Raw genomic sequence first — 25790 nt, 5'->3', positions numbered from 1 at the left:
CAAAGGACTGAAGTCCCCTGCTTCTGCTGGGCAGTGCCAAGAAGGAACAAAAACTTGGTTGCACACAGGAGGCGACAGCGAGGAAACCTCAGGTCGCATCCTCACTTGGTGATGTTAGCAAGTCACTCTCCGTGCCTCTGCCTTTGCAGTGGAGGCAATGGGTCTAATCATACTCCCCATCCTGCAGAGCAGGTAGCGTGAGGCTTGGTTTATGAATGCTTGCCAGGTGCTTGAGGATCACAGCATGACCCCCACCACAGAAGTGCAAAATCTTTACAGGGGTCAACCAGAAAGCAACGCCTCTTAATGTGTAGCTCTTAAGCAAGCCCCCAGATGTGGAAGCTGTTCTTCTACTTGATTGCCTGCCTTAGGGGACCGCAACAAACTTGCGGTTTGGAGAAACCAAAATATCACATGCAAAGAGTCTGTCCCAGTAGAGACATGTTTGAGGTGTTGCTACTGCAGGACAATCTCTGCCCGCACGTCGGCGTGCAATCCGCAGAGGCCTTCTCATTTTTTGATTGTACTATGCTGCCCTGGCCGCCATACAGCCCAGAGGGTGAAGGATGGGCTATAAGGGTGATGTTTTCAAGGTGACAGGGAAGTGTTGGAGGCTGCACAACACGGACATGGACTTTTGCCATGCCAAGATAGACGCCTGATGAATCTATACACTGGGAGCATCTACACGTGCCTCTTGTAATTGAGCTTAGCCTAAAGTTGTCATTTTTAAGGTGCATTAAGGGCACATGTCTACACGTGTGTGCCTTTAATGCATCTTAAAAATGGCAATTTAAGGCCATGTGAGCCTAAATTTGATGCCTGCATAAAGCAGGTGTGAAATTTAGGGACAAATAGCTAAGTTGCGTTAGCGCAGGTGTAGACACACTAATGCGCATTAACACGGTGTGCATCAATGGATACACACTGTGTTAATGCACATTAGCGTGTCTGCATGTGTGTTAATGAGACTTAGCTATTTGTACTGAAATTTAATGCACCTTAATGCGCATTAGGGAGTCCACGTGTAGGCGTGCACCTAAATTGCCTTAATGCGCCTTAAGCAAAGGCGCGTTGAGTTTAGGCGTGCATAAATACATATGCAATCATGCCCACTAATTCATACATACTGCAGGAACTATCCCAGCATTCATCTGGATCTGTGGTTCTCAGTCTCATTAGACTCAAGATACACCTGGAAAAGTGCCAGCTCTTACCTTGCACACATTTCTTACTACAGAAAAATAATAGAGCAATGTCTTCTGTTGCAAAGAATTCATGAAAATGGTAGCAGATCAGCATGTTTTTGATGTTATGCCCTTGTTCACCCATGGGGGAAAAAAACCCTCACTGATGAATAAGGAGACTATGTTGAACAAGAGCTGTGTGTTCACTGAGGCTGTGCAATTTTTTTGCAAAAATTTAACAGTTTTTCAATAATATTTAGCTGAAAGGAAACCAAGAGGTATTACTTCCTGACTGATCCTCCTACAATGGTTTTTACAAAAATCTTCAGTGTTTTTTTCTCCTCCAAATCATACTTTTTCCCCCTAGTTGTGGGGAGATGAAATAGTTAAAATCTTACAACCCACTGCATCCCTCTCACTGTGCCAGGCCTCGGCTTACTCCGGGCAGATAGTCCAGAATATCACACAGGGTTTAAACAAAGCCCTGGGGATGCTCACAAATTATCAAAGAGGGAGTGAGAGCAAATATTGATATCTGCCACTGAGCTGCATCTTTGACATGCTGCTAATTAACAAAGGGAGGAAGGGAGACACTGGCTCAATGGATCAGCAAGGGAATAAACTCAGCTCCTACCTTATTCCGGGTCTGGGTTTGCCCGATCAGAATGAGCGCGTTGGAGGAAATGATGGACAGGCAGAAGTTAATGAGGATGACGGAGCGCTCGGAGCGGATGTACCTGCAAAGAGAAAAGCCACCGTATCATTGCTGCTATTACAGTGGTCCCGAAAGGACCCTGCCAGGTCCCAGCCCTGCTGCCTGTTTGGCGCTGTACAGGCCCACTGCAAAAGACCGTCTCCACCCTGCACAGCTTATCATCTAAACGGACGAAAGGAGGCAGGGAAGGGAGAATAGTTGCACGGTGACAGAGGCTCTCCAGCCAGTCAGTGGCAGAGGCAGGAGTAAAATGCTGCTCCCCAGTGCAGTGCTCTCAGCACTCGACCAGCGTTTCTCAACCCATGGGTCATGGCCCACATTGGGTCGCAAGAATATATGAAAGGGTCGTGGGCAAACTTTAAAAAAAAAAACATGGGAAACTGTGGCTTTTCCCTTGCAGGCTGCTTGAGACCCAGGGTGCGAATTAAGGGGGTGCTCAGGGGGCTGAGCTCCCCCATAAGCGACAAGAGCCCCCCCATAAGATTTGAAAGTCATAACCTGGGGTGGGGTCTCTGATCAGATTGCTCCTTCACTTAGGTGGTCTTTTTAATCAATGACCTGGTTTATTTTTATTTTTTTTGCAGAGGCAAAGTGTCATTTCAGCCCCCAACACACACACCCTGCCGGGGGGCACTGGGTCAGGAGTGAGGGGCGCTGGGTCAGGGCTGGCCATCAATGTTTGCAAATGGGTCCTGATACAAAAAAGGTTGAGAGCCACTGCACTAGACCACCCCGACTTCCCAGCTGAGACAGGGGTAGACGTGTTCAGGATTATAGGATTCGACAAACCAGAGGCCGAAGCTGGATGCTGGAGGGCAAAGTGCAGACCCTCGGTTGTACAGCACTGCACTCTGTGAGCAGGAGCCTTTCTCCTGACCCTACCAGGCGATCGGTGCATGCCCCAAAGCACAACGATGGACAGCCCTTGAAATGTTTGTCCCAGCACAGATGCTGTTCTTGTTCCTATAAACCTCAAACCCTTTTCTGAAACTTGCTAAGCACTAGAAGTCTTCCCCAGCTCCACCGACTTGAAAGGGGACTTGAAAAGCAGCTTGAAACAACAACCCAAACGTGTTAAGATTTCCAAACCCTTGGGCCGGCAGGCTCTGAAAACAGATTCCCAATGAATGCATTTTCTTAACAAAGTGCTTCCACATCAAACTTCCCCCCCTCCCTTTGCTTCACCCAACCAGACACCCCTGGAAAAAAAAATCATTGCGGTTTGCTATTCAAAGACTGTTGATATGTCCCTCTCTGGGGCTCATAAGGGATTAAGCCTGGAAAAATCTGGCTATATCTTTAGGTGCATAATCACAGTGCCAGGTTCCTGGACATGAAGGCACACGAGGCAGAAAGCTGTTGGTTTGCAGACCTTGCAAGGCCAACCATTTCTAAGAGGTGCTATACAGCTCTGCTACGGAGCTGCGTGTATGGCAATTCATTCAAAGCCCTCATTGGTTTGGGGAGCTTGTTTAATGCCTCTTTATTTACTCAGTGATGATGCTGAAGTGGGGAAAAATAGTGCAAGAAGCAAAGAAGCATGATGCAGGAAAGAGCTTTGGGCCAAACCCAACATGCAAGGACACACACGAGGTGCCTGGCTCTCTCATGCAGTCCCAGCCAGCATGGGTGGGTGTTTGCCTGAGGAAGGGCATGGAGGAGTATCCTCTTCATTCAGTTTTGGCTCAATGGCTTGAGCAGTCAATATGGAGACACTTGGGTTGCCCATATAGCAATGGCCTCCTCTTGGCCTAGCTGGTTGATCCCTAAGGAAAGGCATTTGGATCCAGCCTTTCAGGGCTCCACTCCTAGACCGCTGGAGAGTGCAGCCCACCCTGCCACAGCATCTGCCTGTGGGTGACATTTCCTGCACCAAGGATAAGGACTAGTACCCACTGAAATGCGTAACTTCACCCCCCCCGTTACTCATTCAGGCTTGCCAGGCTTCGGGCGCCGCGCTTTGCAAGCAGAGCAGCAGTCAGGGCTCTCACCGGGGTCTCTCAGCCCCTATCCTCCCACCCTCTTTTTGCTCGGCTCGCAGTTTGGCTTCCAGAAGATATCACAGCTCTGCAAGCTCTATCGCAAAGGCAGAGAGTAGCTGGGTCCCAGTAGGAGTTAGCTCAAATCTGCCCTGAGGATGAGGTCTTAGGACCCAGGCAGATCTGCAGTCACAGTCTGATTTAACCCAGGGGTAAATTACTACATTTCAGATGCTCTTAGGGTAGGATAAGAGCGAGCAGATGGAACAGCTGTACTGGATCCAGCTGCATTGGATCCCCCCCGAGCACACACACACACACACACACACACACACACGCGCGCGCGCGTGCGCGGTTTCATTTGTCCAATCCCTCAAGTGCTCTCTGAAAACAAGCCCCTGAGCTGTACCCAGAGTGTAACCCCTGCTTACTGGCTAGCAGAAAACTTTAGGCTAAAAGCTCCCTTGAAAACACAGAAATGCAGCTAGCTTGCCAAAAAATTGCTCTCTGCTCCTTTCAAAACCAACATCCCCAACATCCATGAAAGTCATTCATTGAGACCCCCACCTTGGGCTTGCCCCCCAGCTCAGTGTGGCACCCCATCTCAGCCAGCAGGTGAAGAAAAGCCACAAACATACTGCAAATTGCCGCTGCAAGATCCAGGCAGAGCCTCAGATTTGGCTGGACGTGAATATCCCACCTTGCAGGCAGCTGGGGACATCTATCAATGTCCTTTGGATCCTCGTGCAAGGCAGATGGGGTCTGCAGTCTCCAGGCCTGCCTTCCTGCCCCCTCCAATGCATCGGTCCTGACTCTCCTGACTCGTTCCCTTTCCAAATGAGAGTCCCCCTAGTTCTTATCCCCCACCCGTCGAAAGAAGGACCTCTCGTGTGCAGCTAATACCTCCTTCTCTACAGCATGGAGGTGCTCCAACCCAAGATATCACCACTGACATCTCCAGTATTCAACTCCCCACAGCTGTTCACTCCCAGAAATCAGGGGTCAGCTCCTGCTAATGTAGGGTGGTGGAACAAAGGTCTTCCCTAGGTTGGGCTAGGAAGGAGGTTGCTGGCAAAGGAAGGCATGTGAGTCAGGACCTGAGCAGTCCCTGGTCCCTCCTCTTGGTCCCAAATCCTTCCTCTAACTCCTAGACCAATGGCCTCCAGTCTTCACTGGCTAATGGACAGCAGTACAAAGCAAGGACTGCCCTGCGGGCAGCCCTCCAACAGGTTGCTTGTAGGTCAAAGGTTGGGGCCAATGCCCTAAAAGCTCCTTTGAACATTCAAATCTGGCTGGCCTTGAAGATATAAGAATTTGGCCAATGGTTTGCACATTAAAAGTTGTTGAAAAGTCACAACATTTTCACAATTCAGCTTTAAACGTTGCGGTGTCAAGGCTGGGATGGGTCTTTGGAGATGGAGGAGACTCAGCTAACTCCCGGGACAGAAGGGCATGTGAATGGGAAGAAGACTGGGGATGAAGTAAGGGTCAGAGGGACAAGGTGGAAATATCCACCGCCATGTGACAACAGGAGGCATCGAGACCCAGGAGTGAGGTTGCCAGTTGCCTGTGCTCCACACTTTTGGACCAAGGGCCAAGGCTGACAGAAGGCCAAAGCCACCCTAAACCTGACAAAGCCTAGCCACGTCACACAGGGCTAGCAGGTCAAGCTGCAAGGTCATCGCCCAAGCAGACACCAGAAGTAAACGGGAGCAAACACGAAGCAAGCCCAGAGCAACAGCATGCACGATCACGGTGCTGCAACAGCAGCCTACACCTTCTGTACAAACCTCCTTTCTCCACTTTGCCAGCTCAGCTGATTCCCCCCGGGGCTTCGTGCCCCACACCCATTTCCTCTACCCTCTCCAGGGGTTTAGGGACCATGTAGAGGAAGCCAGGGTTGATTTCTAGACTCCTCAGGCTGGGGAGAGAGGAAAACCATGTGGAGGAAGGCTCGTGGTCTGGGCAAAGGGCATACACCAAGGCAGTGACATATGCTCCTACATCTATGGGTGGGATTTATGGAGTTATGCATGGAGATATAATCAACCCCTGCCTGGTCTGTGTGCTAGATACAGCCCTCATTGCCATGTCATCTGGCCCATGAGTGCAGAAAGTTGGCAGAAGGGGCTACTAAATTTCCAGATCTGTGGGGAACTCAGGGCCTTGCATTGCTGGATCAGGCACGCAAGGGGGCACAGGGCCTGATCCCAGAGCATGTTACAGGGGGTTGCACAGGGACCCAGGCCCCGATCCTGGCAATCGGGGACCAGCCGAGGCTGCACAGGGCTATACCAAGTGTGCAGGGATGGGCAGAGGCAGCACAGGACCCCATCCTGGCATGTGGGGCTCAATCTGCCCCATGGACCAGCCCTGACCCACTTATCTGGCTTGTGTGGATGAAAGCTTGAGCACTGCAGGAATAGGGTGATGTCTGAATGTCTCCAGGGGACAATCTGGTTCTTATCATGGAAGCCTTTATGCATCCAGACAGGCTCACAGAGTCGCTCCCATGCTTCGGCTAGTGACTGAGCGTGGGTCAAAAGCTGCATGTTGGCCATCCATGAGGAGAAGCAGAATCCACCCCGTAGCTCTCCCTTTCGGGGGTCCAGAATACAAAATTCAGATCCAGACTCTAATATCTCCACAGTTCAGGGCTTTCAGACGAGTCATTACTAGTATTCCTTCTATTGCCACCATTATCTTGTCATCTGTGCGGCCCTGAATAACCCTAGGAGGTCTCTCTGATTCTCCGCGGTCTCCACAATTATCTATTTTGATCTGTTGCTGCTTGACTCATATCCTGCACTGATAACAAAAGACAGCACAGGGCACAGAGACTGGGTAAAGGGCAATCAGTGCTGAATCTCCTACCGGTCGGATAGAGTTCAGTCTCACCAGAAGGTGTTTCATGCACCAAGTAGCCTGTCTATAATATAGTAGGGACAACGAGACCTGTGCTGCTAGCGGTTGCCTCTACTTCATCCCAGCATCCAGACTACAAGAATTTCATCATTACCTAAAAAAAAAGGCAACCAATAAATCTACAATAATGTATAAGAGCAGCAAGCCCTCCATCCCACAGACTCATACGTGACTGCCTGTGGATGCTAAAGGTCCTGAAATGAGGAGGTAAAAGGGACCATCTTACTTAGATACATTGCAACCCTGAATGAATTGCAACCTTGCAAGCATCCCCCCTCCCCTCCATGGTTTTCCTAAATGCCACACACTGCTCCCTCAGCCACAGAAGCACATGGGCATTGCCCATTGCGGTCTGAGCCTCAAGAGGCCCAGTCAAAACTGAGACACGAAAAACATAGAGCAACACAGGTCCCACTTGTCTATCATTAATAGGTCCCAAATTCCCCAGCTAGCAGCTTTAGGGAGAGTCCCCAAAGCCATTGGTCTGTCTATCTACCAAACTATCTTCTGATACATTCCCATCACTGGGACATCTAAGTGTGTCGGGGGGGCAATTTAGTTTAAAGCAAGGTCAGTATGAGAAAAGGATGCAGAAGCCCCTTGAAAGTTTGCGGACGGCCACCAAGATGATTTGCAGCCTTCAGGAGCAAGTGAAGTCTGTGCTGAGGTCTTTCAGCCAGGCATGGATGAGGTGCTCAGTCAACCAGCAAGAAGGCCAGGGCTGTCCTGCCTGCAGAGTGGCCGATGAGTGGAGCAGTAGAAGAGCAATTCAATAATGAGCATTGATTGCCCTGGCAGCGAAAGGTCACTCCGGGGCTGGGGGCTGCTACTTTACATGTGGTCAGGGACAAAGCAAGCAGAAGAATATTGATGAAGGCTGCGGTGCATCTAGAAGAGGATGAAAAGACACTGCAAAAATCATGGAGGGGAAGTGATGGGCAATAGCTGGGCTTTGTAAGTGAATTCCCCACTCACCTGAGGTGCAGGAGGAACTGTTTGGGGGGAGGAGGAGTCCACCTCTATGCATGGCATGCAAACTGTATCTGCAAGCTGGTCTGGGGGAACTGCCGTTGTGGGGTAAGATGGTGATTTCGTTTCTGTGGCCTAAGCCATGGCAGCCAACGAGGGGGGAGATGTGTCATTTGTAGCAGAGCTTTTGCAACCATCTGTCCTCTGGAAACTGGAGAGAGCTGCTCAGCAGGCCACTCAACAGCCACCAGCTGGTAACACCACTTCGTTTAGACAGAAAACCCACCGTTTTGGCTGAAGCCACGCATTTCCACCCCGTTACCAGAGAAAGTCTTGTGCGTACCAGCCTCGGGCAACAGATACCGGAGAGCAGGATGGGAAGCATAGCATTGCTGTGTTTTCTCATCGCCTGTTAACCTGATGGCTTGCACGTGGCCCTCCCCAACTGGCTTACACTCTGCTTTCCCATACGGGAGCAAACTCTAGCTGGTCCAAATGCTGGGAGCTGTTCCAAATTGCCAGCCTCAGCGAGTCTATTCATCAGGACAGGTTCATCTTCAAGCTGAGCCTCCATGCCCAGGCTCCAGCTGCCTTTGTCCAAAAAGGCCTGAACAGTAAAGTCGCAGCCAAGTCTCCACAAAGCAGCTGAGCTCCAGTGAGCGCTCTCCGCTGAACACCATGTGGCCTGAATATTGTTCTAACAAGGAGCTTCTTTCCCAGACAGTGGAAAAGGGCCAGGTTTACTGAGTTCCTGTGCTGCTTTGGCAACAAAGACAAGAATAATACATTCTGAGAACTCCCCCTGGCTTGCGAGAGATATATGGGGATACCAGGGCTCGCGCGATACTTGGACAAGTTATGAACACATATATATGCACTGCGCACATCTATATGAGACACTTTACCACACAATATACTAATCAACTGAGTGGTTAAGCATCACCGTCTACTCGTGCAGGTGCTTAATGCACTATATATTAGTCTACTGCATGCTTAATTAAATGCATATATACATACTAGATGCATCTATACAAGACGCTTTACCACACAATAGATTAATCGACTGAGTGGTAAAGCATCACCGTCTACATGTGCAGGCACTTAATGCACTGTACATTAAAAGGCTAATTAAATGCATGTATACATAATTTCATAGTTGGTCGGGTCAGAAGGGACCTGAGCAGATCATCAAATCTGACCCCCTGCCATGACAGGAAAGAGTACTGGGGTCAAATGACCCCAGCAAGGCGTTGGTCTAGCCTCCTCTTAAAGACCCCCAGGGTAGGAGCTAGCACCACCTCTCTACTGGGCACATCTACACAAATGCTTTACTGCGCAGTAGACTAATTCACTATGTAGTAAAGCATCACCATCTACATGTGCAGGCGTTAATGCACTGTAAATTAGTCTACTGCATGGTTAATTAAATGCATATATACATACTGGACATGTCTACATAAGATGCTTTACTGCGCAGTAGACTAATTTACTGTGTGGGAAAGCATCACCGTCTACATGTGCAGGCACTTACTCCACTGGAAATTTGTCTCCAGCACGGTTGATTTTCTACCTGCAAATTAACTGCGCTGTTGTTACCGTGCAGTAGCGCACATGTAGATGCCTGCCCAAGGAGAGTTTACTGTGCAATAATTTACTGCGCAGTAAACCCATCTAGCATTAACTGCATGTGTAGATGCGCCCACTGAAGAGGAGCAGGGAGGCAAAGTGATCTCTGCACATGACAACTGTGAAGCCCCAAATAGGACTCGCTGTCCCTCAGCTTTTCTTCTGACCCTGAGACTAACTGTCCCAAGTAACACCAGCATGATGAAATGAGATTACCCATCTAGGAGAGGAGAAAGACCTGACCAGACCACCCAGATGATGAACCAGATGTGGGGGAGTGAGCCAGAGGCCAGAACAACAGCTCTCGAGCAGGTCTGCCAGGCCAGACCACCCAGCCATAGCTAACCAATCACCTCCAAGAACAAAAAGACGGATTTTCCTATTCTTCTTTATCTTGTCTCTTTTTACCCTTTTGTTTCCATCTGCTTTGGAAAAAACCCTCATTGGCACCTCAGGACAGAGCCCCAGGATGAACCTTTTCCTCCCTGCTACAAAGGCTTTCTCAACAGAAGAAAAGGATCCCACTGACGCTCTCCCTGAAAAAGGGACTTGGATGCATTGTGATTAGGTCTATTCTACTGAACCGCTCCATTTCCATTTCAAAATACTCCCAATCTCATGCAGATTCTCCTTGCTTTCGTGGGTCTTAGTCAATACATTCCCAAAAGTTACCATAAGCCTTTTTTTGGGTGTTTACTACCAACACGGGCTGAAGTGTCTGTAGTCAAAGCACCAAAGACTATTTAATGTAGCACAGCAATAGCAATGTTTTAACACCTTTATCTCCCTGGGCCTAATTTTTTTTCCCATCAGGGACAGAATCCCATGCCAAGCTGAGATGACTCAAACTTATCCTAATGAATCCCCCTGCTCGCCACAAAAATAACCTGGTAGCAGCCGTGTAACAGCGCACAATGACTCCACTCGACAGGAGATAAATTTGAGACTTGTTGGATGCTGCCTCTCCTTGAATTGGGACTCAGCCACATCACCAGGCTTACTATACCCGAGCAGATGAAAACTGCTGTTGGACCCCTACATTTTCAAAAAAAAAACCCATGCACTGATTCGAGGTGCTTGTTTTCATGGGTATCCATCTATGACACACGTGAAAGAGGTGTAGTTCCCACAAAGCACGGAAAAGCAGGTCTCCCAGCTTAGTATCTCAAGAGAGGTGCCCAAAATAGCAAGTGACTTTCAAGCATCTAAGATTCGGCGCTCGCTGCTTCCCCGGTGAGCACCAATGAGATGTTGCCTATTGAGCCAGCAGCGCTGCTTCCTACAACACCTACGCATCCAGACATGGGTTTTTCTCAGGTATCCAAATCCCCCTAACAGGAGGAGGACACCTCCAGCCTCCAGACAGACTGAGGTTGCTGAACCTCCAGACAGGTGCTGAGCTCAGCAGGAGGAGAGGAGAAAGCAAGCTGTACCTCCAGACAGAGACGTAAATGATAATCAAGAGCAAAAGCGTCAGCGACGATACTCCACAGCCTACGATTAACGTGACAGAAGGGACCAGCACCTTTTCCATGTTCTGAAAGAGAGAAAACAAGAGAGACAAAGGATGCTCAGCAAATGCTACCAGCTCAGGTTCATTACAAGACCCTCACCCAGATAGCACGGCCCTGCATCGATGGACCCAACCGTCACATCCAATGGAAACTGAAAGTAGACAGGACCCAAAAAATAGATCCCCCCAAGTGCAAACCATCACACACAACTGCAAGGCACCAAGACAGAAACATCAAGAACACCCTCCAGCGTGCCACAGGCAAAGGAAGGGGCAACAAGGGCATGGACAGAGCCCTGCCACTGCAAGGACAGGGAAATAGTCACACTCACAGAAACTGAGGGTTGAAGGGACCTCAGGACATCACATCTCGTCCAACCCCCTGCTCAAGGCAGGACCAGCCCCAACTACATCATCCTAGACAAGGGTTTGTCTACCTGGGTCTTAAACACCTCTAAGGATGGAGACACCACCGCTTCTCTGGGTACCCTGTTCCAGTGTTTTACTGCCCTCATGAGTGTTTCCTAATATCCAACCTCAGCGTCCCTTGCTGCAGCTGGAGCCCATTGCTCCTTGTTTTCCCAACTCTAGACCAGCCCAGCTCCATCCTCTTTGCAGCCCCCCTGCAGGGAGGTGAAGGCTGCTATTCAATCCCCCTCGGTCTTCTCTTCTCCGGACTAAATCAGCCCAGTCCCCTCAGCCTCTCCTCACCAGTCCTGTCCCCCAGACACAACCATTTTCATTGCCTCTGCTAGACTCTCTCCAATTTCTCCACATCCTTTCTGTGGTGGGGGCCCCAGGCTGGACACAGGACTCCAGATGTGGCCTCCCCCATGCTGAATAGAGGGGAAGAATTACTAACCCCCTGCTACCCTTGCCCTTCTGCCCCTCTTCCCTTACCTTTCTCCTGGCCCCATCATTAGGCAAAGGAAGTGATCAGCACCTAGATACTGATACAGAAGCAGCACCCAGGATGCCATGTGGGCATCTGACCCCTCTGAAAGGGGAGATGGTATCCATTGCCTCTGCTTCTTTTCCTTCATGCTTTGAGACCCACATCTTACTTGGTGAGTGCTTCAGCTCTAAAAAAAACCCTCACTCTTCTCATTTTGCAGATCCAGTACCATTTTCCTCTTACACCCTCCTATGGGACAGGGACAGGAGCAAGGTGGCATTTTGGAGAGGGCCTATCATTTGAGAAAAAGGTGGCATCTGCTCTGAGAAGAAACTCAGAACAAAGCAGTGGCACCAAAAGACCGTCTTAAACTCCCTGAGACCAAATTCATCCCAGACATAACTACACTGATAAAACTAATGGCAAACTAGGGAGAAATTTAGACTGTTATGCATGCGCAGAGGTGTGTGTTGAGGGGGTCTTTGCAAAGTAAGCCTTCCCATGGTTTTGCTTTATACCAGAATGAGCTACATTAGGAGGTGGGTCTCACCGATGACCAGACACCGTCTGCAAGGCGGCCTGTCTGTGCTAAATAAGTCCCAGGGCAAGTTCTGCAAGGTTTGATGTTGGAGGGCACAGGAGACCGAACTCCTCTGGGCAGCCAGGGAGAACCACAGTGCAGAGACAGTGGAGGTTTCTCTGCAATTTAAGCAGCTGTGAAAAGGGGGAAAGGATGTTATGAGGGTCTCCTGTATAAATGTCTCTTTCTCCAGCTGCTGAAATGAGATGCTTCCTGCCATCAGCATCCCCCGCAGAGGTTTTGCAGGGAGAAAAACCTAGTGGTGCGGTGAGTTGGGAAAGAAACAGAAAGTCAATCAACAGAGGGTTAAGTCCACATGTTCCTCGAGCTGAACAAACTGAAATGGATCCAATAGGAACCGAGCTAAAACTGCTTCCCAACACGAGCTGAGCTGTCCTGACGGTTTGAAAAGGTCGGGGGAGAATGTGTAGGCGGATCATGATCCCGCAGGTTCAGGTTCACCCCATGCACGTCACGCACTTCCCAGCTCTCATTAGGGGAATGAGGAAAGAGCAAGAGGCTTCTTACAGCGCTTCTGAATTGCACCACACTAGCAAAGGCTGGAAATCCCATAGGAAAGCTTGACGTAGCAGCGTTTTCAGCCCGAAGACTTTGAGATAAAGTGTAGACATGGTCCCAAAAGCTCACTCAAACCAAGCCACCAGGTGTTGAGCCAAATTCAAAGCACACTGAAGCTCATGGGAATCTTCCCCTTAACTTTAATGGGCTTTGACGAAGGTCTTTGAAGGAATTCATTCATTATGTTCCACTTAGTAGGAGCAGCTTAGTTGTTTTTAACGGTACTCTTCCTTTGGTAGCTGGACCTTCCCAGCACCACCTCAGCTCTGAACACTTCTTCTTCTCCAAAATCATACACTGATAACCTTGCAAGTGTCCAAATCCATAATACACGATTTCTGGGCATGTCTACATGTGCATGTAAGCGCACTTAAATGTAATGCGTATTATCTTAGTGCACATTGAACGGGATTAGGCAGGCATCTACATGTGCAGGCATTTATGCACATCAATGCTGTGCATGAATTGACTTAGTCCCAAGTCAGAGTATCTACACCTGCATTATGCAGTGTCTACACCTGCGTTAATGCGCTTTAACTATTCATGCCGAAATTGGATACCTGCACTTGCAGGTATCCAATTTAAGCGCAATTAGCTTAAATTTGCCATTTTTAATGTGGATTAAGGGCACACACATGTAGATGCATGCACTTAATGAGCATCAACTTAGGCTAATGTGCATTAAAGCATCACATGTAGATGCGCCTTCTTTGTCCTAACTGACTGACTCAGTCGCTAGGGATTGTACATGAGAGCAAACACAACAACGGATTATCCACCCAGTGTCCGACAGGTCCAATGGACCTGGTGTTGTGCATCCCTAAAACCTACCTCTTTCTGTAATACTTGTAAGATGAAGCAGACATTCACGCTAAAGACTAACAAATCCACATTTGGGAAAGGAAATCCTGGTCAAAGGTATAAAGAGAATGCCCTGCCTGCAGCTCCTTCTGCTTCAAACCAGGGTGCTTTTAGCTCAAATAGGTCCACATCATCTGCTTCAAACCTCTCCCATGTCTACTTACAAATCACTTGAGTAATGGGGCTCTTGGCACTTCTCTCTGGGAAACCAGCCTGCAGTCTGACAGGCCTTGCCATTGGGACATTTTTACTGCCACTCACACACGCACCATTTTTCTCGGCTCAGTTTCCTGTTGCTACTTCTGCCGAAGCGCAGGCCAGATCCAGAGCTTGCTGCAATCTGTGCACATCGTCTGGTAATTTCCACGGTGTCTTGGAGGGAGACCCTCGTGCCCCCGGAAACCCTCCCAAGGCACTTCGCCCGCTCCCCGCATGAATAGTTGTAGAAAGGTTCAGAGTTTAAAAAAATAAAGGTAAGAAGGCAATGTGAAAAAAAGGAGAAGATTACATTTTCATGAGCAAATTCCATCCAAAATTGAAACTGGGGACACATCAAGCAGCTCGGAGAATAAATCCACCCCAGGGCCTTTTCGGTGCCTCCAAAACCCGAACTAGTATGGAAGTCTGCCCTGAAAACAATGTGAAATCTCCTCTATGGAGAAGAAGGGGGGTCTGGTAGTTGCGGGGCTGAAGGGAGGTCGGTTCAATGCCCTGAATGTGAGATGCTAGGAAAACCATTTAGTTTTTTTCTGGGCCTTGGTTCCCCTACCAAAGCAGAGAGCATTATGGCTTTACCTCCCAGAAGTGTCGTAAGGATAAAGACATCCAACAAGACACGTCCCACCCTGCCTTCTCCCTCAACTCCCCCCCACCATCCTCTCTCATAGCTGCATCCTCCTTTTTGCAGCTCACGCTCCCTGCACCAGCAAAAGGATGACAGCCAGAGATTTGCATCAACTGTGACACCTGATTTAGCACGGTCTCCTTTAGCTGGCTCTTCCTGCTAACCGGAGGGAAAAGACGAGCCCAGGAAGTTATATTATAAATCAAGTCAACATGCCTCCTTATTCGCATGGCCCAAACGCAATGCTGGCATTTGGCTGTAGTAGGGCAGCATGGTTGGTTGGCAATGCCTGAGTCCTTGCTGAATAGCCCCAATGTTCAAGCCTTTCCTGAACAGGAACTTTGTTTCCCCCAGTGTGACGTTAGACTTGACCTGCGAGGTCTTACGAAGAAGATGCAAGTTTGATGGGATGGCAAGGCATCCCACGCCTGATTTCCATCAGCCACTTCCAGTGGTAATGTGTCTTCCACACCCAGAACACGTGTCCTTTGCAGTGGGCAAAGCCACGTCTGCAGCTGGTGGGGTGCAAGGGAGAATGGGGGACTCAAACCACATATCCTCATTGTATGGTGTCTTCCCTTGGCTGGAGAAAGCTGTGCCAAAACCCAATGCACATCTCTCTGCACATCTCAGCATTAACAAACACCCATCCGCATGGCAAAGCTCTTCTGATTTCACTTCCTGAAACCCTCCTCTGCTCATCCAGCCCCGCACACTTGCACCCCATCTCCCTCCATGGTGAAATGAGTTGAAGAACATCAGCATTACAGAAAGCTGATTTAGTTTCTTGCCCCCCATGCCATTTGCAGCTATTCTACCCTTAGCAGAAGCAGGGCTGAAAAGCACCTCTTGCTAAGGCAGGAGGGCAGGAGCTGGACAGGTGTTGTGGGAAATGCTAACCAAGGACACTGCTGTGATGAAAAGCCCCCTGGATTGGGTGGTTCCCACCCTTAAAGAGCCCTGATTTTAAAAACTGAGCTGGAAGACCCCTGCAGCATAAATAGCATGTGGCTCATTATCTCTTCCTAGGGAGCACCATGAATTCACCCTGCTGGGATGCAGCCCTGTGCTGCTAGGCTGGAAAAGGGTTTGCTGAAGATGATTTGGGAATGAAGGGCTGGATACTATAAGCCCCAGTGATTGCAGCGGGATCATGATCCGCCTTCAGAAATCTCACAGGACAAGCCTCAATCAGCTCTCAATTCTGGCCTTCTTTCATTCCTGCTTTATTTAAGAGGCTACTGGGTCCTTCCCCCACCCCCACACCCCTATCTCGTTTTCCCTTTGGCATGCAAAGTGGTATTTGTCTTATTCCATCAACTGATTAATGCTCCTAACAGAAAACAGCTAGTATGGTAGCATCTCAGCCCTGCCAGGAAAATTTCCTTGGAGGAGGGAACAATGGGCTGGGTGCAGAAACACACACACACACACATCAATGGGTTGGGTGCAAAAACACACACACACGCACCAATGGGTTGGCTGCAAACACATACAAAACAATAGGTTGTTTGCAAAAACACATACATGTAGACTAATGGGTTGGGTGCAAACACACACACATCAATGGTTTGGATGCAAACATACACCAATAGCTTGGATGCAAAAATACATACACATAGACCAATGGGTTGGGTGTGAACATACACACACCAATGGGTTGAGTGCAAAAACACACACATATGCGCCAATGGGTTGGGTGCAAAAATACATACACACACACACTCCAAGTTGCTTCATCAGAAGAAAGCAGAGGGGAAGTGCCTGCCTGAGTGGAGAGCTGCAGGAAGCACCCATTGCTCCTCCGAAGCACCTAAGGAGCCCCAGGAGACCACCCAGTGACCCTCTGCTTGGAGACATGCTCAGCCACTCTAGGAACAAGTTCCCCGAGCCCCCCCAGCCAGCATCTCCTTCCCGGCTGGGTAGATGGCCAGCTTGGCAAGGCCCAGGAGATTGGCCATAAATTCCCAGGATTTTTGTGGGTTGGGGGTGCCACTTTCCAGGTGACAATGAGTCTTGATTGCACTGGGATTCCCCAGAGGAGAGAGGGGAGAGGTTGTAACAGTGCCGAGACTGCTCCTTGCCCACACACCTGGTAGGAGCCTCGTTGCTTGGCACAGTGCAACCCAGGCTGGACAATGTCCCTGGTGCTGTACAGGCCCTCCTGCCTTCACAGCCACAGACCTCTCTCATCTCGACTCCTGCAACTGTGTCACCGAGCAGGGACAAGGAGCGGAGGGATTTGCAATCAATGCCATCAACTAGGTTGGAAATAATGCCTGTTCCTGCCCGGGGCATTTTGCAGGCCCTGCCCACCACGCTCTCTGCCGGGCAGGGAGGAGATGCACTTCTTTCTGCCTTAGACTTCCTGTTTCAATCCCTCCTTCTCTTCTCTTCTCTTCTTTTTATTCCCTTTCCTCTCTTGCAATGTCCCTCTTGTTCTCTATTTCACACCAGTCTTTCCAGAGGAGAACATGGGATCTGCCTGGCTGGGTCAGGGCAAAAGTGGCTCTAACCCAGCTTCCCCTTCCAGTTTTCATCCTCTGTCCCAGGACATTATACAGTGCTGAGGGAGGTTTGTCTTTGTGGGCCTGTCTAATAAATAGGCTTGTCCTTGACAGCAGCAAAGAACAAATACAAGGCATGGAAAAATAGCAATTTCCAGATCCTCTTCTCCCCACGCTCTCGTTTTCCTCTTCCACTCCTCCCCCATTCACTTTCTCTCTCTGCCTTTCCTTCCTCCCTTGTCCTATTCGGATGCTGTGAAAACAGCTCTGTTAAAAAGGTAGCTTGTGCTTTTTCCCCCCCTTCATTTCCATGCTGCGGTTCACACTCCATTTAGCACCAAGCCAAAAGATACCTCTCAATGCCATGCCTCAAGCCCCAGACCTGTGAGTCCGGCTGGGAGGAGGCACAATCGTGCTGAGAATGACCCACATGTTTGAGCATCTCTGCTGTTCCCAAATGAGTTGCAAACACACTCAGGGTTTTTTTCCAAATACTTCTGTTATTCAAACTGGTCTGAGGGATATTTTATGCGCCTGATCCAAGCGCTCATTTGAAATCTATCCATTAACTCAACCGGGGGCTGGATCAAGTCTCAGGTGCAGATATCACCCACCCGGGAAGATTCAGGAAAGCTTCGTTTTCACAAAGCCTTCCACTAATTGCTAGGTAGGGCTGGCGAATAGCTGCCTAAACCACATTACTTCTGCTCCCGGGTAGACAACCAAAAACGTTGCAAAGGAGGTGGTGGTGTGGATGGGAAGGTGGGGTGGAAAGTTTCCAAGGCATTTGCAAAGATGCTTTTTTCAGTGCCAACTCATGCACAAACATATATCCGCACCTGCACTGATGAGGAAATTCTTGCAGGGAAAAATCTGCCCATCGGTATTTGGAAAAGAAAAAGACTGACAAGGGCTGAATGTGAAGGAATGGAAAGCAACCTGTCCAGGTGACCTCAAAGGCTCGCCCGATTTCTGGGTCTAATTCTCCCATAGTCTGTGATGCCCTTTGCACCAGTCTGTGTAAAGGGGACTTAAAGCAGGTGCAAGCATCATTTGCTCTGACGTTAAGACCCCTAGTAGTAGAAGTATTGCAATAGCACCTGAGAGCCCTAGCGATGGACCAGGATCCCACTGCACAAGGCGCTGTGCAACCCAAGACAAAGAGATAGTCCCCAGCCCGAAAAACTTTATGATATGGATTACAGAGCTGCAATGTAGGCTGTCTTTAAGGCCCCTCTGTGCTTTTCAGCCTTTCCTATCCATGAGACACAGCAGCTGGTGAGTCTGTTGCCAGCTCCGTAGTATGAAGAGGGGTGGGCACGAGCGGGCAGATGAACCTCAGACCCTCACCCAAGGAGCAGCGGCCTCGAAAGAAGGAGCAGGTGCTGGTTCTGCCCAGGCCCTTTTCCGAACATCATCAGGCATTAAGCAGAATGAGCTCTGACGTCTGGGCATCCATCACACTGCAGCCTGCCAGTCGCACCCGCCGGTGGAGGGCGTCCAGACCCGGCTGGGACTTGCAAAGGGAAAGCTCAGCTGTCGCCTCTTGGAAGGATCCCTCCTGGCACTGCCTCGTCTGGACCTCGTGCCCGCCCTGCTGCAAGGGAACGGTCCGTCGGACCCAAGGAAATCCCTGCATCCTGCAAACCTCCTGGCTGACTCCAGTGCATGCTGGATCAGGCCATAAATGCCTGGAAACCATTTAGGCTAGCAGCCCAGAGAAATCGCAGGTAAACAGGAGCTTGGAGCTGACTTTGCAGAGCTTTGGAGGATGACAAGGTTAGGTTACAGAAAGGAGACAAGACGTCCTGAGATACCAGCATTGCACAGTTGCGGCACAGATCTCCCCATCCAGACCTGGGCTGTTCAGAGCCGCCGGGAACTACACGTGGACTGGTCACAGACCCAAGGCTGCATGCACATGGGTCATGCACCATATGGGCTCAGGCAGACATGCACCCCCCCAGCATGTGGGTAGCATGAATCTCCCCTCCCCGCCATGCTGTCATGCTAGCAGGACACGCTGCACCCTCCCCACCTGAGCTCCCTTTCCTCCCCGCTGACCTGCTACCTGGGCACCTAGGTCACTGGGCTCCCTCCCCCTGTGCCACCCTGCCCCAGAGACCCTGGTTACCACCACAGTGGCAGGAGCAATGGAGGAGTGGGAGCCCACAGGCCATGTGTTAACCCTTCATGGGTCACCAGATGAAACTAGGCAGCTTTATCCATAAATGTTTTCCCTTCTCCCTCTGCTCCAAGCCTGCAGAACTGGGCAGGGCTGGCAAGAGGCAACTGCCGTGGCCTTCAGATGAAGACCGCATTATTTGCAAGCTGCAGCAAACTGTTTCCCTGGGGGAACGGGGAGGAAGGACTCAGAGGGGTCTCGGGGCTCGCCGCACCAGCTTCTGGAGCAGTCCTATTTATACACCACCCTTCGCTCAGGGCTAAGGCTGAATTCACAGCCCAGGCCTCAAGGGCTGTGGGATGATGTATGTCAAGCACTGTCATTCATAAAGGATTGCTTCCCTCCCCTTCCTGCCTCTCCTCTGCAAAGCAGGGCACCTGGTCGCCTTCCCCTTTCCCCCGTCAGCGAGGCAGATCCCCAGGGCCGCTGCATTTCTTGGCTTCCCCTATGTCATAACCACAAGCAGGCCACGTAAAAGCGAATGGACACCGCTTCTTGGAAATGCATTCAGGGAACTTCGGGCCCTTTTTATACCACTTGGCCAGCCCAACAGGAGATCCCACTTAATTATCATGAGTGAAAATCACCCAGAGAGACATCTTAATGTGCTGCTATTTATTAACGACCACAAACTCCTCTCTCTGTGTTGCGGGCCCTCCCCAGACACGGCCCCTGTGATTTGTGTTTAGCAAACGGCTTTGCTAATGCTCTGGGCACTGAGGCGCAATCACGTGGCTGATCGTTAGTAAGCAGTGTCAGGAGAGTTTCCTGCAGTCCCATGGAGTACAGGAGAAAGCAGGGGGATGAAGAGCCCCTCTTCATCCCCACCTCTCCATCCCTGACCAGGGGGGCAAGCTTTCTGGCAAACTATCCTCCAGCTGTAAATGCACCAGCAATGAGGTTCACAGTACTTTGTCTCAGGTTATTCTACATCATTACAACCTCTACTTGCCCCTCATCACCCCCAGTGCCAAGGAGCAGGACTTGGCCAATGCATGTTTTCCAGCTCCCCAAAAGCATGGTCTTGGCAGGTCCACTTCTCCACTGAATAATGCACAGGACAATACTCATCTTTCTTCAAGCCCCCTCCTGATCCTTCCCTTTGCAATGGACTTTAAAATCCCCCAGAGGTGGAGGGAAAGGTCCCAAAGTCTCTGCCCGCTCCCATAAGAAACCTAATGACCATGGGTTCTGCTTCCATGCCTGCTGAGTCCAGAATGGGAGCCACAGACGGTGGCATGACAAGCATCTGACCCAAGAGAGGATGGAGACCCGGGACTCGTTTGAAAAGCCCCTTTGCTCTTCAGTGCATCCCAGCCCCCTCTGTGCTTACTGTGATCATCACAACAGAGAAAACGTGATGAGCTGGGTAGCGCCATGGACCCACCTAATGAGATGCTCAATGCTTCCCTTTCCTACTGACTTCCCGGGAGGCATGCTCAGCCCTTCACAGGATCAGGACCTTCTGGAAGCAGCCGTGCACCTGCCATGCAATTGCAAAACATGGCCAGGATAGAGCGGGGAAGGGAACAGAGAGGGGAATCCAGATTGTGTTTACCCTGATTTGAGCAGCGTCCTGGTTCCCGGCCAGCCGTCAGCACTCCACCAAATCGTTCCCACACAACGCACTATTTGTTTTACTTTGTCAATGCAGTGTTGGCTACAGCAGCTGGCTTGACAGCCCGTGGGGAGCCTGCTCCCCCTGGAACAGGTGGTACCATCTTCCCGTGTGAGTCCTGCCGGTGGCCCATTGCAACCGGGACTTCTCAAGGAGGACGCTGGCAAGGCGCCCCGTTTTGGGATGCCCCCAGTGACCATGTCCCCGTGCTTCCAGAGAAAGCCGCACTTCAAAGGAAGAAGAGCCCTGAGTCCATCCCTCCAAAACGCTACCCACATGCCAGCGTTCGCTTGTCTGAGGGACACAAATGGCATCCTGGAGGGGCACTTGTCTGACATGGTGTGACAACAGCTTCTGGGAAGGACAGGAGAGGTCAGTCTGCTGTGCTAATTGCTCTCTGCCGGTCCCCAAAGAGATGTGGACTGCTAGTGGGCCGGGGGACTCCTGTCCTGGACTAGAGGTGAAGGACTCATAACCCCGCACCAGGCCGGTGTCGTATCCCACCCCCACTGGCTAAAGCCCACCTGTGAAGCAAGGGGCATAGGCACGTTCAGCCCCTTAACAGAGGGTCACTGAGCTATCTTTGCCCAGGTGCAAGCTATGATCCAACCCACTGCAGCGCACAGCAAAGCATTCGGACCGGGGAGTCTTGGGGATTCGCCTCTCCCAGTCCATCGGCTACCTGCGTGTGTCACTCAGCTTGACCATCCAGGCCCCAATCCTGATCCCATTCGCAACAGTGTACAACCACCTCCCTGAACTTAGGCTGGACATAAGGAAGAACTTCTTTACAATAAGGGTGGCCAAAATCTGGAATGGGCTCCCAGGGGAGGTGGTGCTCTCCCCTACCCTGGGGGTCTTTAAGCAGAGCTAATGAGCACTCAACATGCATCCTCCGTGTGAACCCGGTTCATTAGCTTTGACTGGGAAGGGAATGCGCATGATGTCAATTTGTGCTCTTGGGCAGGACCCGCACAACCCTTACAATCAAGTTTCTGGCCCCACCATTGCGACTGCAAGCCTGAAACGTGCCTTTCACGGACACTGCTCAGTTTGGTTTATAATCTGCAGCTTCTGCCAGCGCTCTCACCTCAGCGCCCATCCACCGGGACATTCCTAGATAGCAAAAGTGTTAAGAGCACAAGAAATAGCTGTAGCTAATTGGCTTTTCTTTTAACTGGGCAGATATTTGCAGAGGGAGATTAAAAAAAAAAAAAAAAGGCCTTTTCTCCTGGATCTAATACTTGCAGTTCCAAGCCAAAACCCTGCTGTAAGGAGGAGAAAAAGCATTTCAGCAGGCTCGGTGCTGTGTCCGAGCCAAAACACTTAGGAAAAGGCTTTCTGACTAGATACCATGGGGATGGGCACAGTATAAGGTAACCTGCTGACTCCCGCTTTCTACAGCTCCAGATGTGAGCAGCACTGGTTTTGCTCTTGAGGCCCCTCAGCCCCTCTCCCTACCTCAAATTGAGGGGCTCACCCATGCCCCCCCACAGGCTCCCCATGCACTGGTTAGCAGAAGAGATGGCTTAGGGGCTCCCTCAAATGCGTGGCTTAGCATTTCACAATCCTCGGTGCATGGCTTAGCACTGCACGGCCCTCAGTGCATGGCTTGGCCCTCGGTGCATGGCTCAGCATGGCACGACTCTCAGTGCATAGCTTAGCTTGGCATGGCCCTTGATTCATGGCTCAGCATGGCACGACTCTCAGTGCATGGCTTAGCATTGCACTCAAGCTCTCCAGATGCGGAGAGCCTTTGCCAGGGAGGCATGATCAAGGCAGGTCATGAGCACTTTAGAGCCATCCACACTACCTAATTTTGGACACAAGCATGCCCAGCACCTGGCTTATCACTCACTGATGCTCCAAGGAGGCCACCGTCTCCTTGTCCTCCCCAGTCTGCCTGCATCCATCCATGGTGTCCAGCCTCACATTCAGACTGGGAGCAATTTGGGGCAGAAACTGCTGGTTTGTTCTGGGTTTGTCCAGGACACGGCCTGTGGCCGGAGACCCTTGGGGCTGTGCTAATATGATGCAGAAGGATAACAGAATGATGCTGGGTAGATCATCCCAACTGGATGCTGGGGGCAGATGGGTGGAGGGGAGTTGGTTTTAAAGGATCCCTAGGAAAAGCAAAGAACTAAGCCTGGGGCCTTTCCCTCCATTACGGCTGAACAGGATAGAGCAGAGGCCTGAGTGTGGGGAGCAGCTGAAGATTTGCTGCTTCCTGCTACCTCTGCCTGCTCTTCTCTCCAGCACACAGCCGCCCTCCCCACCCTGAGAGCTGCTTCCTGGGGGTGGGGGTGCAGGAGGGACCCAGGCGTCCTCGCTTCCGGCTCGGATGAGTTACGACCGGGCAGTGGCACCATTCAGTCCCTTTGCAGCAACAGCTGGGGAGTGGGGGCAGGGTGGCTAAAATGTCATGCTTTGGTGCCAGAGGCCTGAGCAAAATCCTGTCTCCAGATGCTTGCAGAAAGCTGTCCCTGGTGAACCCAGCATCTGCTCACCCAGGCTAGCAGCATCCTATCTGGCCACATTTGACTCCTTGGGAATGGGGTCCCTAAGGTCACATGATGGCTCAGACAGACAAGCCCCCTTTGCATTATAAACTGGACTGACCCCCCCACCCCACCACATACACATCACACTAGGGGAGACCGATTCCCCCGCGCGTTACAGCAACATTAACCGAGCCAAGGACACTGCACACGACGGACATCACCGACAACGTGCCAAACTGGGCCCAGGTGTCCGCGGGCATCGCTCCAGCGAGCCCGGTGGTACTGCTATCGAGGAGCATGCCTGACTCAGTGTTTTTCCTGCCCGAGTGATGAATCCCACAAGGGTTTTGGCTCCTGGCGCTCGGTCGCCTTTGTCCGTGGAGGAGACAGGCAGCGTGATGCAGCATTTGCCTGCAGAAGAGTCCCTGCCAGCGCTGTGCAGATTCCCCGGGGTTGGCTCGCAAGGCCGAGCTGCAAAGCTGCGGTGCTGCAGTTCGCGCCTCCCCCCGGGGTCCCTGCAAGGTTAAGAGCCAAACCAGCACGGTGGAAACCCGGACCAGGCCTGCCTGCAAAGCCCCGGGCTAGGGGGGACCGCTGCTTACTGCACAGGTACAGCCTTTTGCTACCTGCTGGTTGGACCCACCTGCTAGCTGTCATTGAAACAGAGGACTAGAGGGGGCCCAGTGGACTGTGGAGTCCAGGCCCCTGCTCTTACAGGTAACCCCACCGCGAAGCCCCTGTCATCAGCTGGTCACACACTCGCCATACAGAGGCAGGGATTTATAGTTAGTTGTGAATCACAGAGAAGTCAGGCTGGAAGGCACCTCCAGCGGTCACATCTAGCTCAATCTCCTGCTGGAGGCAGGATCAGGCCTCTATAAATCATCCCGTACAAACCATACGGAAGCAATGCCAGGAGGTGCTGACCTCTGACGAGCCTCAGCACGTCCTCCTCTGGCAGCTGGGATCCTCCGTCCCACAGTTTCTCCGCAAATCCGATCCAGGTCCCCCGCAAACTCAGCCGTAGTCCAGCCTAGGGTTCACCCAGAGCCTGCAAGGGTGCATGCTGTGTCTCGACTACCCCCATCTTGCCTGAGATCTGCAATGAATCCCACATCCCAGCTCCACTTATGGCAGTTTTGTGCAGCTCCATGCACTGCCCTTTTGCAGGGACCACATCCTCCATCGGCATAAATCAGCACAGCTCCATCCAGCCTTTAAAACCCGCTGTCACGCTGTCCTGTCTGCAATGCTTGACGGACTGCCGCAGCGGAAGAAGTCCCTTGAGAATCGGAGTCACTTCTGCTCTCCTTCAGAGACATGTAACAGCAAGCTGGTCCTTTAAAAACACATTGCTACGTGCCTGCTTACATGCTCCATGATAAATAAAAAAAAACCTTGGGAAGAACGAGCGAGCATATTCCACCAGCGGCCACGGCTATCGCATCCATCTACACCTCTCACGGCCAGGTCCTCCAAACCTGCTGAACAGCAGAGGAAAATGCCAACCCGCCTGGAAAATGGCATTCCTGCCTCTCCAAAGTTGACCTGTGGACTTCTCCCTGTGGACTCGCTCCCCAAAGACAACTCAGTCTCCCATTAATGGATGGGAAGGAAAAAGCATAGGATGCCCCCTGGTCCCAGCTGTCCAGCCCTCCACGGAGATGCTACACCTCGCACCTTGTACAAGCGCAGGGAGAGTGAAATGAGGGTGCAAAGCCTGGGCTGCAGGGAACAGCAGGGTTGATCTAAGACTGTGGCTACTGGTTGAACAGACCAGAGACAGGAAAACTTGTCTGGACAAGATACTCCAGAAACCACAGCTAAAATTCACAGCAAACTCCAACCCAAAGCTGTCCCAGGACGAGGACAAATTTAACCCCCCTCCAATGCCTCCCCGCAATACCACTGCCCTTCAGGTTTTTCCTCTCCACATCCTGGGTCCAGCATTAGGGATACAGATATCCCAACATTAGGGTGTCTCATTAGAAAGCCCCAAGAGATCTCAAAGGATGCCAAGCTCCAGGGCTCAGTCTTGGAGAATGCTAATGGCCTCAGCACCCCATTTTTCTGCCCGCAGCACCTTCACTGGCACTGAACGCCACCTCCCAAGACCGATCATGGTCTAAATTTGCAGGGTTTGGTCCACACTGAACTTGAATCTCAAAATCCCTCTGGGGGGACCTGCCTTCTTCAGAGCACTTTGCAAACAAGGATGAATGGAGCTTTGCAAGGTCTCCCCAGAGGCAAAGAGCAGCCATATTTTGCAGGTGGAGAAACCAAAAGCAGAGTGCATCCAAGGGAAA

At 51.0% G+C, this 25790-nt stretch overlaps 1 protein-coding gene across 8 annotated transcripts in view; it reads right to left on the bottom strand.

Annotated features, from left to right (window-relative positions):
- The window catches only part of ADGRB1 (adhesion G protein-coupled receptor B1), a 320747-nt gene that overhangs the window by 65251 nt on the left and 229706 nt on the right, over positions 1-25790 (bottom strand). For all 8 annotated transcript variants that reach the window (XM_090040749.1, XM_090040747.1, XM_090040750.1 and 5 more), the window contains 2 exons: positions 10835-10938; positions 1822-1924 (listed from right to left, as the gene is read on the bottom strand). In XM_090040749.1, coding sequence (XP_089896875.1) covers positions 1822-1924; positions 10835-10938 — 207 coding nt within the window. The remainder of the gene's footprint in view (positions 1-1821; positions 1925-10834; positions 10939-25790) is intronic.

This window comes from Crocodylus siamensis, chromosome 3 (assembly GCF_052110815.1).
Source record: "Crocodylus siamensis isolate JL-2025a chromosome 3, ASM5211081v1, whole genome shotgun sequence".
In the NCBI taxonomy this organism is placed as follows: domain Eukaryota; kingdom Metazoa; phylum Chordata; order Crocodylia; family Crocodylidae; genus Crocodylus; species Crocodylus siamensis.
This window is presented reverse-complemented; position numbering and strand designations above follow the sequence as displayed.